The sequence below is a fragment of the Megalobrama amblycephala genome, linkage group LG11 (genome assembly GCF_018812025.1).
Source record: "Megalobrama amblycephala isolate DHTTF-2021 linkage group LG11, ASM1881202v1, whole genome shotgun sequence".
Classification (NCBI taxonomy): domain Eukaryota; kingdom Metazoa; phylum Chordata; class Actinopteri; order Cypriniformes; family Xenocyprididae; genus Megalobrama; species Megalobrama amblycephala.
The window spans coordinates 36,641,619-36,659,319 of NC_063054.1; the positions used below are offsets into that span (position 1 = coordinate 36,641,619).

The 17,701-nt window shown below is 35.1% G+C and overlaps 1 protein-coding gene across 1 annotated transcript; it reads right to left on the reverse strand.

The window, feature by feature from the left end:
• Positions 1–1,517: 1,517 nt before the first annotated feature.
• slc35b2 (solute carrier family 35 member B2) lies at positions 1,518–17,701 on the reverse strand. The gene is made up of 5 exons (XM_048207793.1): positions 17,292–17,701; positions 15,873–16,063; positions 11,114–11,274; positions 10,745–11,023; positions 1,518–7,331 (listed from the first exon to the last, which is right to left on the reverse strand). The coding sequence occupies exons 1-5, from the start codon at positions 17,309–17,311 to the stop codon at positions 6,672–6,674; spliced, it is 1,311 nt and encodes a 436-aa protein (XP_048063750.1). The 5' UTR covers positions 17,312–17,701; the 3' UTR covers positions 1,518–6,671.

The following is a 17,701-nucleotide window of genomic DNA, read 5'->3' on the forward strand; positions in this document are numbered from 1 at the left end:
CTATCTGTCTATCTATCTACTAAACTAAAACTTAAACTTTCAAACTGAAAACTTTTAAAACTTCTTCAAACTTTCTGGACCGGCTTTTTCAAGCCAACTTAAAGTTTGTCTTGACGAACTTTTTAATCTAGTTTTATATTTATTGTTGAATTTTGTATCAATCGCTATGAATTGCATTCAATTTGCTGCCTTGAAAAGTGCTACATAAAGGTAAAATATATAAATGTCATTTTGTTATGGTATATAAAGACATTTAGTAAGGTTTAAGGTTATTTTTATTATTATGATATGTTTCAGCAGAGTTTTGTCATGAGCTACACTACAAAAATGCATTATGGTAACACTTTATGCCTTTATAATGGATTCGTAATGTACGTTATAATGCATTATATCTTTCCATAGATACTTGCAACCAAAGATAAAATGTATTACAATATTTGCACATTCCTTGCTACATCTGAAGTTGTTTGTTTGTCATGTATTTTAATGCATTATACTTTCTAATGGTGTAACAATGAATTAATAAGTATTATAATGTATCATAATTGTGGTTACAATTATTCATGAGCTCATACAATGCATTACAAGGCATAAATTGATGCATTAAAATACTTAAAGCATTACATATAAAATTATATTTCAAAACAACAAAGATTATTGAAGTAAGTTTAACAAGAAAATACTATTTCAGTGTTTCTACTTCAAAATTTTTGCGTTTAACCCTCAGAACTGACCAAAAAAAATTTACTTTTTGAATTTTATATATATATTTTTTTTTTACTTTATCGAAATGGGATGACACTTGATGACTTTTGCCGCATAAGCTATGTGAGCATACAAAGAATCATAGACATGATTTGGATATGTTAGGCCTTAACCTGAAATATTGCATAATTTATTTAAAAAAAAATTAAAATTCTTCTTTTAAAAAAAATTATATTAATTTTAATGGGAAAAAAACAGCTAAAAATATTGTAGAGTATCTTAAAATCCCCTCAAAATTCTAAATAATATTGAACAAAAATATATTACATTGATTTCAGGGCTTCAGTCACTTTTAACCGTGAAGGTACCAAGTGTGATCCAAAAATAAAGGGATTGTTTGTGAAATTTATTAGCAATTTCTAAGTGAAAATGGTTTCTACACCAATTTCGTAATAATAATAATCATATATTACACAATATTTTTAGTGTACGAAACCAGGCATGCATAAACGTCCCCGACACAGGCAGTGGTTTCGAGTGAACTCATCATCTGATAAATTACATAAAAAGGGGAGAGACTCTGACTACGATAAAATCATTTTTGTATACCTTTCTAGTTACTCACAGTTTCTGAGATTTGAATCTTCCTACTGGCAATGTTATTGAAAATTTCTTTTATAACACAAGCACAAGATTGAATTTGTGGTCAAATGACTGTAACTGATGGATTCTGCTTTTATTTGTTTATATCAGCTTGCAGCTCAATATTATATCAGAGACCTCATTAACACACAAACTCAAGAGACTCTTCATGACGTGTAAAATAAGATGTAATTTAGCAGTGCAGATGACTTTAACATCATCATCATCATCATGAGTACAAGGAACCAGAACAAAAACGAGGAAAGCGAGGATGAAACACACATCTGAGACAGTTTGGTCATGTGATCAAATTAATTTAATCTAATATAAACAAATTAACCCTAAAACAAAGTTAATAAGACTATTAATTAGGTGGCTAGACACATCCTTCACATTAAAAGGCAGGAAACGACACATTTATCTGAGTGATCAGATTGACAGACAAATGATTCATTAAGACCTCCAAAACATTCATGGGCCTTTACAAGAAATTAATATTACAGAGGACAGAAAACAAAACCTCATGGCAGTCTGGTAAGGTGAATCTCACAGAACATGTTCAGGTCATATTTCACCCCAAAATCAAAAAGAAAAAACAGACATTAATTTTTCCCTAAAGGTAATTTAGGAGCATTAAGTTTTTCATGACAATAAAGCAGAATTCTTCCCAATAATGTGAAAAATACTGTAATTTAAGTACATGAAAGGTTTATAGTACTGATGTTTTAGTTTAATTAAAAAAAATATATATATATATTAAATTTCACATTTAATTTTTCTGATTTAATTAAAAATTGCTGTACCTGTATGAGAATCATATGGAAGCTTGTTTCTGCCACCAAATAAAAAATAAAAGTAATTTTGATTTTTTTTCCCCATCGCAACTGTAAGTTTATATCTTGAAATTCAGATTTTATGTGAGTTTTAATCTCAATTGCGAGATTAAAAATGGCCTATTTTATTCTTTGTCATAAACAAGCTTCCATATAATCACTTTTGAGAATAATGAGGGGAAAAAAACACATGGTAAATGTCATGAAAATGTCATAATGCTAAAAACTCTTGATGGTCCTAAAATAAGCTTAATTTTCATTATAAACAATCTAAACTTTTCATGAGGTTCACCTGGTAATGCTTTACTAATCATATATAAGTAATACTAATATAATAAGTAATGCTTTAATTTTCAACAGGAGGGATGATTTGTGAAACACTTTACAGTAAGGTTCCATTAGGTAACATTATTTAACATGAACTAACAATGAAAAATACTTTTAATGCATATTTAATCTTAGGTAATGTTCATTTAAACATTTAAAAATACATTGTATCTGTTATCATTTAATGGGCCTGAACAATAAACAGCTGTATTTTTATTAACTAACATTAACAAAGATGAATAAATACTGTAACAAATGCATTGCTCATTGTTAGTTAATGTTATGTAATGCCTTTACTAACTTAACTAATGGGACCTCATTGTAAAATGTTAAGGTTAGTTTTATTCCTGGTTAGTGTTTAAAAATATTTCTGTAACATGTGAAAGGATGTAGATTCTGGAGTGAGATTTCACCTTAATATTTTGGTAAACAAGCATGATAGAAGGCAGATTATTATTGCACATGCAAATAAAAAACAGTAACAGAAAATAAACTTTAAAATAATGAAGAAAAAAAAAAAGTTTAACCCCTGACCAAAAAGAAAAAGGTTATTATTAGGTAGTTTCTTTAAGAAGAACCTTCAATATAATAAAAAAAAAAAAAGGTTGTCACAAGACGTCATTAGTATTGTGAAGCTCGAGAGCAAATTTGTTCAAATCTCCTTCAACCAAACCCTAAAAATAAACACGTGTGTGAACCGTACCACACTGTAAAACTGGATTGGTGGCTTTTACTGAAGCTGTATATATTGTAATGGTAGATAATTAATAGAAATATGAATAGTGTGGAACTTCCCTTTCAGGCTCTTACAAACATTTTTCAGCGTCTTCCTCATCGAACCGGGAAAAACGCCGAACAATCCTGTTCCACAAACTCCACTGACAGAAGCCACGCCTCTTAAAGGGACAGTTCAGCAAAATATGAACATTCGGTCATCGATACTCATGTCATTCTAATCTCGTATGACTTAAAAGGCAGAATTAGGCAGAAAAGTCATGCTTTATTCCAACACAACGAAGCTCTAAGAAGCCATACAAGACGTCCATAAATGATGGTGGTTACTTTATGGAAAAGAAATACGGGTTTGGTGTGACATGAGGGAAAGTAAATGACATCTTTAGTGCATAGTTGCCTTTAACATGTTCGATTGTAATGTCATAATAAGGGTAGGTGTTATAAAAATGCTTTTAAGACACACCTGACACCGTCCGTCTTCAAACAGTCAAACCTGCTTAAAAATGTGTTTCAGAGTGAATCTCGTAAAACCAGTCAAGAACTGGTTCAGCTCATATTTCACCCCAAAATCAAAAGACAAAAGTATTGACTTACACAAGGACTGATGTGTTCATTTCAAAAACCCAAACTAGCCATATTCACTATTTGAAACAGCTGTAAACACAGTTTGTATCAGTGCTTTTAAATGATTCTACACAAAGCCTATTCCTCAGATTTATCAAACAGGCACTGGTGGTTTATGGATGCTGGTTTGATATGACGGATACGCCACATAACCAGCAACAACAGCACACCTGACAGCCGGAATAAGACGGGGGGGGAAAACATTTGAGATATGAGCCATTTAACTGCCAGATTCGTTGATAGTTAGCTGCATGACTCTGGATAATTTGAGAATCATGATTTTTTTGGTTTAAAATAGATTCTCCCACGTCTTTTGAAATAAACAACTAAACAAAATTTACTAGAGGTTTTGACTAAATATTAATTGCTGCAGTCTAGCCTATTTTAAAAAATGTAATTAATTTAAATGTATTATTTAAAAAAAAAAAAAAAATCGCATTTAGTGAATAATTCAATGACTCACTCATAAAGACTTCACTTGTTACCTTACTGGATGAATCAACAAATCTCTTGAATGAATGATTCAATAAATACATTCCTAACAGTCACTTCTCGCCACCTACTGGTGTAACTATGTAATTGATAATCTTTATTTGAAGAGCCAAGTTACTTTCAAAAGGTGATTTACTCTATTTTGATTGTGTTTATATCCGAACTATAAACTTTTATCCCAGTACTTCTGTTTCATATCTATAGGACAAGGACAACTGATCTCTCTGGATCAGAACGCAGACTTGAATGTTCGCTGTGATCGTACTTGTCAAAGGTTTAATAGAGGCGAATCGTTGTCATTGAGGAATAAGATGGCGTGAGTGTTTGAATCGAAATCTTTTAACGATTAATCGTGCAGCTCTAGCACCAATAATGCAATTTTTAGAATAAACAGAGTAAGGACTTCATTGCAGTAAGATGTTTACATGACAAGAGCCAAACTCTTCCCTACCGATTACATTAAATTTTCATTAATCTGATTATTCGCTAAGAATTCAATTATTCGCATAACTCAAAGCAATGCACAAATGATGAACTCGCATACAGTAGGTAGGTGAAACTGGTTTTAATCCACTTACGTCAAATGCAAAACACATTTCTATGGACGTAATGGATATTATTCAATGCCGTGATGAACAGTGTAACAGACTTAAAGGTTGAATCGGTTACAATGACATACAATAGTTACCTACGCTGCCGTCGCGTTCTTCGCACCGTCTATGGATGAAGATAACTGTGTTAAAGGTAGGGTAGGCAACTATTTCCATAAACACTTTTTGTTATTCACATCCTGATAGCAATCAATAATAGAAGTGGTCTAGATATTAAACCATGTACACATATCTTCTGTGGAAGTCTCAGGACAAAAAAAAAAAAAAAAAGATCATTGCAAACGGTCCGAATGCAATGATATGATGTCCTACCTGCCTGTCAACGTATGCATTTCCATACCTCCGCTTGCGCAGATATCACACGTCATCAGCGCATTTCATGAGGCTATGCAGAGTTGTACACAGACAATGGCAACCCATTTAGGCGTTTTTCTGGCAACGACAAAATGAATAAGCAGCATGAGGTAATTTAACACCGTCTCTCGATTCGGAGTGGATGAAAAACTTCAGAATAATGTCACGGAGTTCATTCACGAAGTTGTGTTTACAACACACGTCATACGTCCGAGCACATGCGCACTTTGGTGAGATCAGTAATAATGCGATTAAGGGGTTTACATGCCTGTTTATTGCGATTAAAATCAGCATACGCCACATAGTTTAATGCAACTATAGTTACTCCAATTATGAGCTTAATCCCATTAGTTTGATCCAAGTTTTAAGTTTAATTGCAATATTGCCAAAAACCCATTATAATCGAATTATGAGGGTGCATTTTATATATAAATAATTTTTTTTTCTTAAATATATACATGTATGTGCATGTACTTATATATACATTATTATACACAGAACACATACATATATTACGTAAACACAGACTTTTATTTTGCAAACGATTAATCGTTGTGCAGCCCTAGTGCATACGATTGAGTCCTTACTCTGATTATTTGAAATAATCGCATTATTGGTGCACATGTAAACGTAGACACTGAGGATGTATTCTTCAGTCGCATTTTCACACAAAAATAAAAATATTGCATTACAGTATAATTATTTATGGTAAAACAGTGAAAAATAATGTATTATTGTATTAATAATAATAATAAAATATTTTAAAAAAATAATACAAATAATAAAAAATAATATTAATAACAATAAGATGATTTGGGCAGAAAATCTGCTTAGTTTTCATGAAAATAATGTGATAATGCAAAAAGGGTAATGGTTCTTGAAAAAAGGCTACACTATTGTGTGTTTACTACATTTTATTATTAGATTCTATTTGTTTTTGTAGTGAAATATGACCCAGATATGATGAGAATAGATGGATGGGTAAGTAGACAAGTGGCACAGACGCTCCTAAAGCATCTCTACCGCAACAACATCTCGTATTCCTCTCGAACAACTTCTTAAAGCAAACTTTAAATAGAAAAACTGAACGTATTTCAGTACCAAATTACAAAGATATCAAAGGCTCAGCACTCACTGACCAGTCCGTGTTCACTCGACGGCTCATGAAGTCATTTCCCACTCAAAAACACCAAGTGCCGAGCCAAAATCCCTTTGAAATACAGCGTAATCCCTTTCTGTACCTTTTGACCTTACAAAATACAAACCCACAGTTTTGCAGCAAACAAAAAAAGACGAATTAAACCACGAAAATGTGGCATCTGTACACATCCGAACGACCGCTGTTCATCTAGACCTTCTGAACCGGCGTTTGCGTCACCCGCTTGCTGCCCGTCTTCTTCATGCGGCTGCGGGCGTAGACGCGGAGGAAAAGGGCGAGGAAGACCACGGCCACTCCAAAGCCGCCCACTATGGTGATGGCGTGACCGTAGAGGAAGCAGGACAGGAGGATGGCGATGGCCTGCCGTAGAGTCATGATGATGGTGAAGACGGCCGCGCCGAACTGCGCGATGGTGTAGAAGATGAAAAGCTGCCCGCACGCGGAGCAGACGGACAGCAGCACGGCGTGGAAAGCGAACTCGGAGTGGCGCGTCATGAAGGCGAGCGAGTCGAAGAAGGCGCCCTGTTCCAGCAGAGAGCCGACCGTGAAGAGGCAGGAGAAGAGATTCACGCCGAACATCATCTGCACCGACGACATCTTGTATTTGAAGAGGTTGTCCTGCCAGTTGGAGGTGAAGCTGTCGAACACGATGTATCCTCCGAGGATGATGACGCCGGAGAAGGTGGTGACGGTGGACGGATGTTTGCCGGTGGAGCTGGTCAGCAGGAACATGCTGACACCCACAGAGATCAGCGCGGCGGTGAAGTATTCCCAGTACTCGTAGCTCTTGTGCGAGACAATCTTGCCCATCAGCATCACGGGAATCACTTTAGAGGCCTTGGCCAACACCTGTGATGAAGACATCACGAAAACATTTGACAACAAGCTGAGCTATCAATCACACACAATCGTGAGTGAAAAAACACCTCCATTTCAAAGTCAAAAAAAGTCACCAGAAAGCACATGACCAGTAACCATTATTATGATTACACCATGTTCCAAATTATCATGCAAGTGACATATCAGTAAGATTTCAGTACAATAAACATTCAGATTTTAGTTTTTCTAAGAAAATGTTTGTTTGTTTATGTATCCATTTCTTTTTAGATAACTGGTATCAATCTCAGACAAAATAATTTGCCAGGTCTGTGGAAACCCTACTGTGAATGTTTCTCTTTGTGAGGTTTGGTGAGGTGTTGGCTAAAATGCATCTTTACGCACAACTGCCAGCCTTCATGGAGAGCTTCTTGAGACTCCAGAGACACCAGCAGCTTCAAATACCTGTTTGCTGCTCAACACTGGCTTTTTTATAGCTGCCCTTTTAATAAAATAAAATTTTTTGACAGGAACTTTCATTAATAAGCCTTTATCTGACCGAGTTCTGCTGTGCTCTAAATCACTCACAAATCTTATGATAATTTGATAATCTCCATTCAGTTTCACACAATATTAGTTGTTTTCATGCCTTTTGCACAACATTGCACCATTTCATGCTTTTCATCTTCAGAAATATCTTTCTTCCTCCCCATATTGCATGAGAACTGTGACTTGCTTAATAATGTGGAACAACCTATAAGTAGGGTTTCCATAGATCTGGCAAATTATTTTGTCTGAGATTAATACCAGTTATCTAAAAAGACATGGATAAATAAACATTTTCTTAGAAAATCTAAAATCTGAATGTTTATTCTACTGAAATCTTACTGATATGTCACTTGCATAATAATTTGGAACGCGGTGTATTACAAATCTATATGGTTTAAATTCTGTTTTAATCAGTTATATTTTAAGAATGTGTTCAAATAAATACACGCTAAAGCTCCAATGCAGAACTTTAAACAAAATATAATTTAAAACAAAATAATAAATCCAATTTTATTAGTGAATAATAACATTTCATGAAAAGTCTCGCTTAGTTTAGTTTTGTTTGAACTGGTACAATGAAACACTGATATGATCTGCTTTCACTTAGATTTGAAAGAAACGCAAATATTGTCTGACACCGATATGGGCACACAGATATATTGTGTGATAGCATGGATTTATCAAACACATGAAAATATATGCTAAATAACTTTGTTATTAGTGTGAAACTCACAAAAGCTGTCATTAACATGTCTAGGTTGTATTTAACTTTTAAAACCCAAAATCAAAAAGATATATCTTACATTAAGATATTGAAGCCCAAATTCACATTAACATGACGCATACCATAAAAACAAACAATTTTTATAACTGAAATGTTTTGTTTTTTTGTTTATAGTTTAATGCTTCACCAGTTACACCGGCTATATTCATGGCGAGAAAGAAAAAAAAAGTTTTTAAATTTTATTTTTGGAAAAAAATTCTAAAACTAAATCTCGACTTCAAACTGAAAAATAAAAAAATTCTAAAAGCATTCTAAAATGTAAATTTAAAAAAAGATATTAGTTAAATTACAACATTTTATTAATTATTTAATTTTAGTTAATTAAAAAAATTGTGTAATTACACTTGTGAGTAACAGGCATCACAAATGAGAATAATGGGAATTACACAAAAAAAAAAACTTATATATTTAAATTGTATTTTGTTATCATCATTGGTAATATTTGTTATACTGCCTTCATGATTATAATTAATAATAATAATAATAAATTTAATTAAACTTTAATAAAAAAAAAAAGTAAATATATATATAAAAAAGCAATTATACTACTGAGTATCTAATTAATATCACAACTGAGAATACTGGGAGTTTCTTATACATTATAATGGGGAAAAAAAGGTCATTCTGACTCAAATTTTTAATTGTGTTAAAAAAAAAAAATTTTTTACAAAAAATTAAGAAAGACTAACATAAATAGTGATGAAAGCCAAAATATTGATGAACATTTACTGAGTAATCGACCATTTTGTAGAGGGGGTCAAAATTACAATTTTCACCTGAGATTTGGAGCCAAATTTCAGGTGGGCTAAAATGACTTTAGAAAGATGGCAGCATCATTATTTTAATTTTACACAGAGATTGGTAGGTCTATTAGTAAATCTGTTGACTTTAGCTATTTTTGTAGCATTATTTGCCAACAGTGACCGTTCAAAAATGGGGAGAACCACCTTTTCTTGGTTTGTTTTCCAAAGTTGGTATGTCTGCAACTCAAGAAGTATTAAAGATATATATTAATATCTTTTTAGCTTTTGGTTCTTAACAAAGCTTTCTTTTAGTATCTTCATTTTAAAGGCTCTATATGGTTCAATCCCAGAAATATGGGTATTTCAGTGTGGGTCAATGAGTAAATTGGTAACACTTTGCTGATTCTTTTTTCTTTTAAAGAGGAACGTCTGAAGAAATAATGTTGACACTAGAAGTTCTTGTATATCTTGTTTGCCTTTATCAAAATAGATCAACATTCCTGTCTGAGTACCACAGATATTCTTTTACCAAAGTTTCTCAAGAACTCAAGAAGTATTTAAGATATCTCAATATCCTTTTAGATTCTGGTTCTTACCAAGAGTTAAAAGTTTCGTGCCTCTTATGGCGGTGCGGTTGCTCTCCCCAGGTCTACTAACTCTTGGTAGATCCAGAATCAGTTTAAAATAAAATAAAAAAACCCTTCTTCCAAATTTCCTTTAAACTGATTCAAACATAAAATCTTACAAATAAACTATTGCGAGCAAGTTAATGTGCCTCAACATGACCATTTCAGTGTATTAATGGCACTGAAATGTAGTTAAAACTGGTATGTTCAACGCAGTCGTTTTGACAGAAGGAAAGAAGATGCATTTCCAGTTTTAACATTTGTTGTTGTTCAGATATTCCTCTTTAAAAGAAAAAAGTATCAGCTGTATGCAAAGTGACCCACATTTGGTTTTTGACCAGTGAAAATGTGTGCAATTCAACAATTTATTCCCTGGAGCCATATTGAGATTCCAATATCTCTGGGATTGAACCATCAAGGGCCTTTAAAATTAAGACACCAAAAGAAAAGTTTGTTAAGAACCAAAAGCTAAAAGGTTATTAAGACATCTTTAATGCTTCTTGAGTTACAGGCATGCCAACTTTGGAAAAAAAAGACATGAAAATGTGCTTTTTCCCATTTTTGAACGGTCACCGTTGGCATATAATGAAACAAATAATTGCATTATTGTAAATGAGAATTTAGGGTAAGTATCCATAAAAAACAGTACATTTTGGATGATATACTTTTCTTTTCCTTTTGATTTTGCACTGAAATATGACCATATGTTCATATTGCTAATGTACCCAGAATGCAATGCTGTACCTGTGTGGGAAAGCTGATGTATTTGAGCGCTTCATACTGGCACCAGCTGCTGAGGATGTTCGACAGTGAAGCGAAGGAGTATTTGTACATGGGCGCACCGTGGCGGGGCTGTTTGAACAGGACGCACCACAGTCCAGACACCGTCAAGGCCAGGATGCGGTTCATGAACACCAGAAACTGGGAATCTTTAAAGCGTTCGCCGCTGCCTTCCACCTCCGTGGCGCCGTAGGACCGTGTCATCACCCGCTCCTGAAGGACGCCCCATGTCAGGTATGACGCCTGGACGATGCACAGATGAAGACTTAACTTATGCACACAGTTAAATTATTTAGTGTGGCATCAAATTAACATGTAACACAGGGACGTTACCTGGAGTCCAGCAGCACAGAAGATCAATTTGAAGGCCTGTCGAGCTGATGAACTGGATTCAGAGTCGGTTCTGGACGCCGTTGAAACATCATCCAGCAGTCCAGTTTTAGACTCATTCCCAAACACACACGTCTTTATGAGAGGAAAGCAAATCCCGCGGCCTACAGAAACATGAGCAGTATGTCAAGAATCAGGTTTGTCAAGCACATTCTGCAAACAGTCACGGCGGTTGATCAAATATCGTGAAGGTGAACTTAAGCTGTGTTGAAATACAAATTTTCTTAACTGAGAGGATGGAACGTGGTAATGAAAACCAAAATATGAGCATTTTGGTGCAAGCAGCTATGTATAAAATTATAAGTGGGAAAAAATAAAAATTTGGTAACACTTTACATTAAAAAGTAATATTTGTTAATGCATTAACTAAAATTAAAATTACTTTGTTTTAAAAGGTTAGTTCACCCACAAATGAAAATAATGTTATTAATTACTCACCCTCATGCTGTTCCACACCCGTAAGACCTTGGTTCATCTTCAGAACACTAATTAAGATATTATTGATGAAATCTGATGACTAAGTGAGGCCTGCATAGCCAGCAATGACATTTCCTCTCTCAAGATCCATTAATGTACTAAAAACATATTTAAATCAGTTCATGCGAGTACAGTGGTTCAATATTAATATTATAAAGCGACAAGAATATTTTTGGTGTGCCAAAATAACGACTTATATAGTGATGGCCGATTTCAAAACACTGCTTCAGGAAGCTTCGGAGCATTATGAATCAGCGTATCAAATCATGATTCGGATCGCGTGTCAAACCGCCAGACTGCTGAAATCACGTGACTTTGACCCTCAGAACTGCTGATTCAATACACTAATTCATAACGCTCTGAAGCTTCCTGAAGCAGTGTTTTGAAATTGGCCATCACTAAATAAGCAAAGACTATAAAATAACACAGGTCGTGTCACTCGTATTGTTTTGAATGGGAGAAAGTGTAACGCGCAATATGGCGGAATAAGTCCCGCCTTCTAAATAAGAGCCAATCGCCAACTGGTAAAGTCATCGCGTCAATTCAACGGCCGTTAGAATCACCGGTTTCTATACATGGGTTTCAAAGACGTCACTTCCGCTATGCCCGCCGCCATATTTGGGACCGGTCACAGCTGCGCGCCCTGTTTAAGTCTATGGTGACAGCAGCTACAACTACCAGAGGAAGGCCAACAAAACGCTCTCAGAAGGTTCACAACAAGTTTATAATAGATCTTGGATATGTGGTGCTGTTAGCCGTTTCAACAGTCGTCAGAACTTCAAATTTATTTGATTTATTTGAAAATATTATGAATTCTAGTTGCTGTGTTTCGGCGTGTTACAGGATGAACAAATTCACGACACCAGCTGACTACATTACTTAGTTCAAGTACATGCGTGCATGATTTTGTGCAAATATAAGTTGTAATTTTATGTATAGCTTGTATAAATATATATGAATTACCATAGGATGTGTCCTGTTGAGTTAATTAACCTTCTAGCAAAGCGCTTCAGTTTACGGGTGTTCATTCAGCGCGCGCAGCTCAAATAATACTGTTATCAAAATGAATCTGTTATTGATGTTATTGTATACAAAAAAAAATCTGTTATTGTTCATGATCCTTATTATTAATCAAACTATGTGTTGATGAAAATAATACTAGAATATAAGAGCTAGTTATTAAAAATAATGCATTCGTTTTCTAAAAGAAATATTAAAGTTTTAATAATACTGTGTAGTAACGTTAAACATTTTAATGACTTAATCATTGCTGTTTGAGCTGCGCACGCTGAAGCTGAAGAGAATAAAAAAACCCATAAACTGAAAGTTAATTAACTTTCAACTTTTTAATTAATCAACGGAACACATCCTATATAAAATAATCCAGATATTAATACAAAATAAAAATAATATTACAACTAGTATTTGCACAAAATCACGCACAGATGAACTTGAAGTAACCTCATTGAAACTCCGAAACACAGCAAATAAGCCCAAATAATTCACAACGTTATTTTACAAGTATATACGATTATAATATCATGTATAAGAAGAAGACAGTCCCAATCATATTAATGTTTTGTCTTTTTGAGCGCTCGCACTGAAGCTATAGATGATCATCAGCTCTGTGGGTTATTTACCTCAACGAAACACATCCTTTATGAGAATAATCAGATATTTATACTTAATAAAATTAATAAGTTTTATCTGTACAAAATGACGCGAATGCACAAGTGAAGTTTGAACAAGTTATGTAATCAATGTTTAACTCAGTCGACGCGCTCTTACCACAACAACACGCTGAAACAACAACACAGAGAATTCACAACATTTTATTACAATAGTGTCCTCGTTATAATGTTACGTAAATGACAGTCCCAGCAGTTATTAATGTTGTGCATTGCTGTTTGGCTGCCAGTGGTGTGGTCCCTTCTGAATGAAGCCAATAATTCTGCCGATCTAACTACTTTGGGATCAAATAAATTTGTAGTTCTGACGACTGTTGAAACGGCTAACAGCACCACATATCCAAGATATATTATAAACTTGTTGTGAACCTTCTGAAAGCGTTTCGTTGGCCTTCCTCTGGTAGTTGTAGCTGCTGTCACCATAGACTTAAACAGGGCGCGCAGCTGTGACCGGTCCCAAATATGGCGGCGATAGAATACAGTGACGTCACATGAAACCCATGTATAGAAACAGTCAGACTCGCGCCTCAAAAGAGTTTAGGTCTGCGCATGCTCATTAAGCTTGATCCAGCCTGAAAAATACAGTTTTTTTGTCATGATTCGAGCGTTTAGAAACTAAATTTATGAGCCGGTTGTTGTTAGATTTCATTGGTGATTTCAAATATGAAATTTAATCGTAAGGTTGGCAAACAGTTTTGGAGAATTTGATGTTTCCCCATTCAAAGAGATTGCATGATGCCCAGGATGCCCGAGAGGCGTTTCAAAGATGGCCGCCGAGTGACTTGTCTTAAAGGGACTTTGATATAAGTCGTTATTTTATTTTTTTGGCGCACCAAAAATATTCTCGTGGCTTTATAATATTAATATTTAACCGCTGTACTAGGGCTGGAAGATTAATCGAAAAGTAATCGAAGCCGAAATTCAGAACCTCTAACCGACGTAATTTTCCCATGTCGGTTATTTCGTTTTTTTAATCCTTCCCCCTTAAAAACACAGCACGTGACTCTGCCCTGTCCAGTCAGTGGCATAAAAGCAAAACACGGAGGTGAACGCCGGTTCAACACATAGTGATGGCGCGCGAGCGGTGAGCCTTGCGTCTTCCCTAAACTTTGTCAGTTGTATTTATTTTATGGTTTGGACATTCAAGCGATTAGACGATCGGATGTGTATTATTATATCGAGCTACCGTGCTCGCGCAGCTGCATTATGGCATGAACACTCATACAAACAGTAGCTGCACAAAACGTGAAGATCGCGCGCACAGAGAGAAACGCAGATACTAGTTGTCAGCGCTGTCCTGTGAGTTATCACTAAAGTAGCTTAGAAGCTCAACTTATTAAAGCATTTATTTTTCTACTTTTGAAGGAACTATTAACAACCCACAGCTTCACAATTAATAGAGAGACAGTATGACTAATTCACACGCAATCGCTCTCATTACGCACTGGTACTGTGCTATCTGATTTAAAACGAGCAGATAGTGACTAACTGCTGATAGTGAGCTATGTCAGATCGCTCTTTCAATAGGAAAAAATATAATAATAGTCAAGCATATTTACAGTAGCCTACAAACCTTGTCAGTGAACTATGAGGGCAAAAAAAAAAAAAATTACAAAAACAGAAACAAAATAATCGTTCATTAATCGTAATCGAGGTAAAATGTTCAATTAATCGAGGTTTTGATTTTAGGCCATAATCGTCCAGCCCTACGCTGTACTCACATGAACTGATTTAAATATGTTTTTAGTACATTAATGGATCTTGAGAGAGGAAATGTCATTGCTCAGGCGTCACTGAGCCATCGGATTTCATCAAAAATATCTTAATTTGTGTTCTGAAGATGAATGAAGGTCTCTCGGGTGTGAAACAGCATGAGGGTGAGTAATTAATAACAGAATTTTCAATTTTGGGTGAACTAACCCTTTAAGCTCTACTAGAATCTGTTTTCATGCTTCAATGTTCAAAAAACACATTATTTTCCTCATATTCTCCATTGTTGCAGCTCCTCTCTTCTCAGTCTGTCAGTAACGCTCTGTTTAGTTCCTGTCTCTATGAAGCCCCTCCTTCTGAAAAGCACACTGTGCTCTGATTGGTCGGCTGGAGCAGTGTGTTGTGATTGGTTAAGTGTGTTTGGGAAATGTCCCGCCCCTTACCATAACCGCCAGTTTCAACACACTACTAACCAACTCAACCAGGCCCCGCCCCTTTATTCTGCATATTAATTATTTAAATGAGGAATATTGTGACGTGTTCGTTCCCAGAAGAAAACTCAAGACTACAATGGAGGCGTTTAAGGGAGTTCAGAAACAGTGAAACACTGATATAGAAAATAACTCCAGCTGGAGGGACTTTGCAGAGTTTTTTCATGCTCAAACAGCAACATTACACACTAAAGAAAGATGGAAAAAAGCACAACAGGACCCCTTCAACTATCAATGAGCAATTAGTTTTTTTTTTACAGTATTTATGAATCTATGTTAACATTAGTTGTTAGCATTAGTAAATGTTGAAATTAAAAGTGAGAAACTCCAACAAACCTGTTTCTAGATAATTGATTCGTTTGAAGTAGCTGATTAGGAAATATCCAGGGATGATGATGGTGGCGTAGCCCAAAACATTGAGGAACAAGCGGAAGAGCCACACATCCTGCCAGCCGTCCAGCAGTGAAGCATCTTCAGCGTCCGCTCGCACCGCCGGCAGAACACACAGCGCCGCACACAAACACAAACTGAAGGGAAGAGAGACAGAGTAGATTATAAACAAAATTATGCTATTTATTTTTATGCATTTCCAGATCTGCAAGAACACCAAAATGTCACATTTCTGCAAACAAACCTAGTCGAAATGCAACACGGGAATCTTTGGGAAATAAATCAAGTGTAACTTTGCTGCATAATACTGTGAACGTTCTTGTGTGTGTCGTTTGGGCATTCCTCAGGTCTCGTCCCAGGAGTCTGATCCCATTCCAACAGAAGGTCTTTGTGCACAGAGCTCGCCTGCAAGCAGGATCGCCTCATGCGCCACAAACTAAACCCTATTCAAACCCAGTGCCCTACTGCGTTACCTGACACCCCAGATTAGTCGACGATTATAAGAACTAGTTGAACACTTCATTAAAGATGGAAAGCGTCCAAACATAAATTCAGAGCGTTGTAATTAAGAGGCTTCATGAAGGTGTTTGCCAAGAGTCTCTGAAAGACTACAGTAAACAAACAGTTTCCACACTTTATGACCAGTGAATTTCCATGACTTTCACAGTCTACTGGATGATTTTATTGTAATATTTTTATAAACTATTATATTACACACATATATATATATATATATATATATATATATATATATATATATATATATATATATATATATATATATATATATATATATATATACACACACACAAACACACATTACATATATATACACAATATATATATATATATTTTAGAATTTTTAAATATGTCTCATATCTCATCAAGGCTGCATTTATTTGAGCAACTTATATATTATATATACAGTAAATTGTGAAATATTATTACAATTTTAAATGACCATTTTCTATTTTGAATATATGTTAAAATGTAATTTATTCCTGTGATCAAAGCTGAATTTTCATGATCCTTCAGAAATCATTCTAATATGATGATTTGCTGCTCAACTATTAATACTGGTTCTTATTACTCTCATTATCAATGTTGAAAACAGTTTTTGCTGCTTCATATTTGTTTATAGAAACAGTGACACATTTTTCAGGATTCATTAATGAGTTCAAAAGAACAGCATTTATTTGAAGCAAGCAAGAATTACTTATGATACATGAGTACATCAAAGCAGCAAAGAGAGATGAATTCCTATTCAAAGACTCTAAATGTCAAGTGTTGCATTAAAAGCAACTGTGACGTCGGATATAGCACATTTAAATGTTATTATGATGTTTCAGCATCATGTTTCAGTACCTCCATGGAAACAGAGGCATTTTCCACCAGCAGAAGCCGCCGCCGCTCCGCCTGTTCAAAACTCCCTAAAACAGCCGCTGAGACTCTCCAAACGCGTTCCTGCGCTGATCATGTATCGATAAAGCCTTTTGACCGTAATTAAACAATCAACATCCAGGATCCAGATAAATCCCGTGTGTTTCTGACCTGAAACTTCTCGGCCTGCTTCACTCATGAGTTCATCTGTACTGACGTGTTAACACTAACACACACTGCACCGTTTCCGGTTGCGAAAGGAGACACACCTTCACATATCCGTATAATTTCCACTTAGTTGTTGTGTTATGAGGCTTCGGTAAATATTTGAATGTTTTATTGTTTAACAGACGTATTGACACAGTTGTGAGAGTGAAATGTCCTTGGGTTTTGTG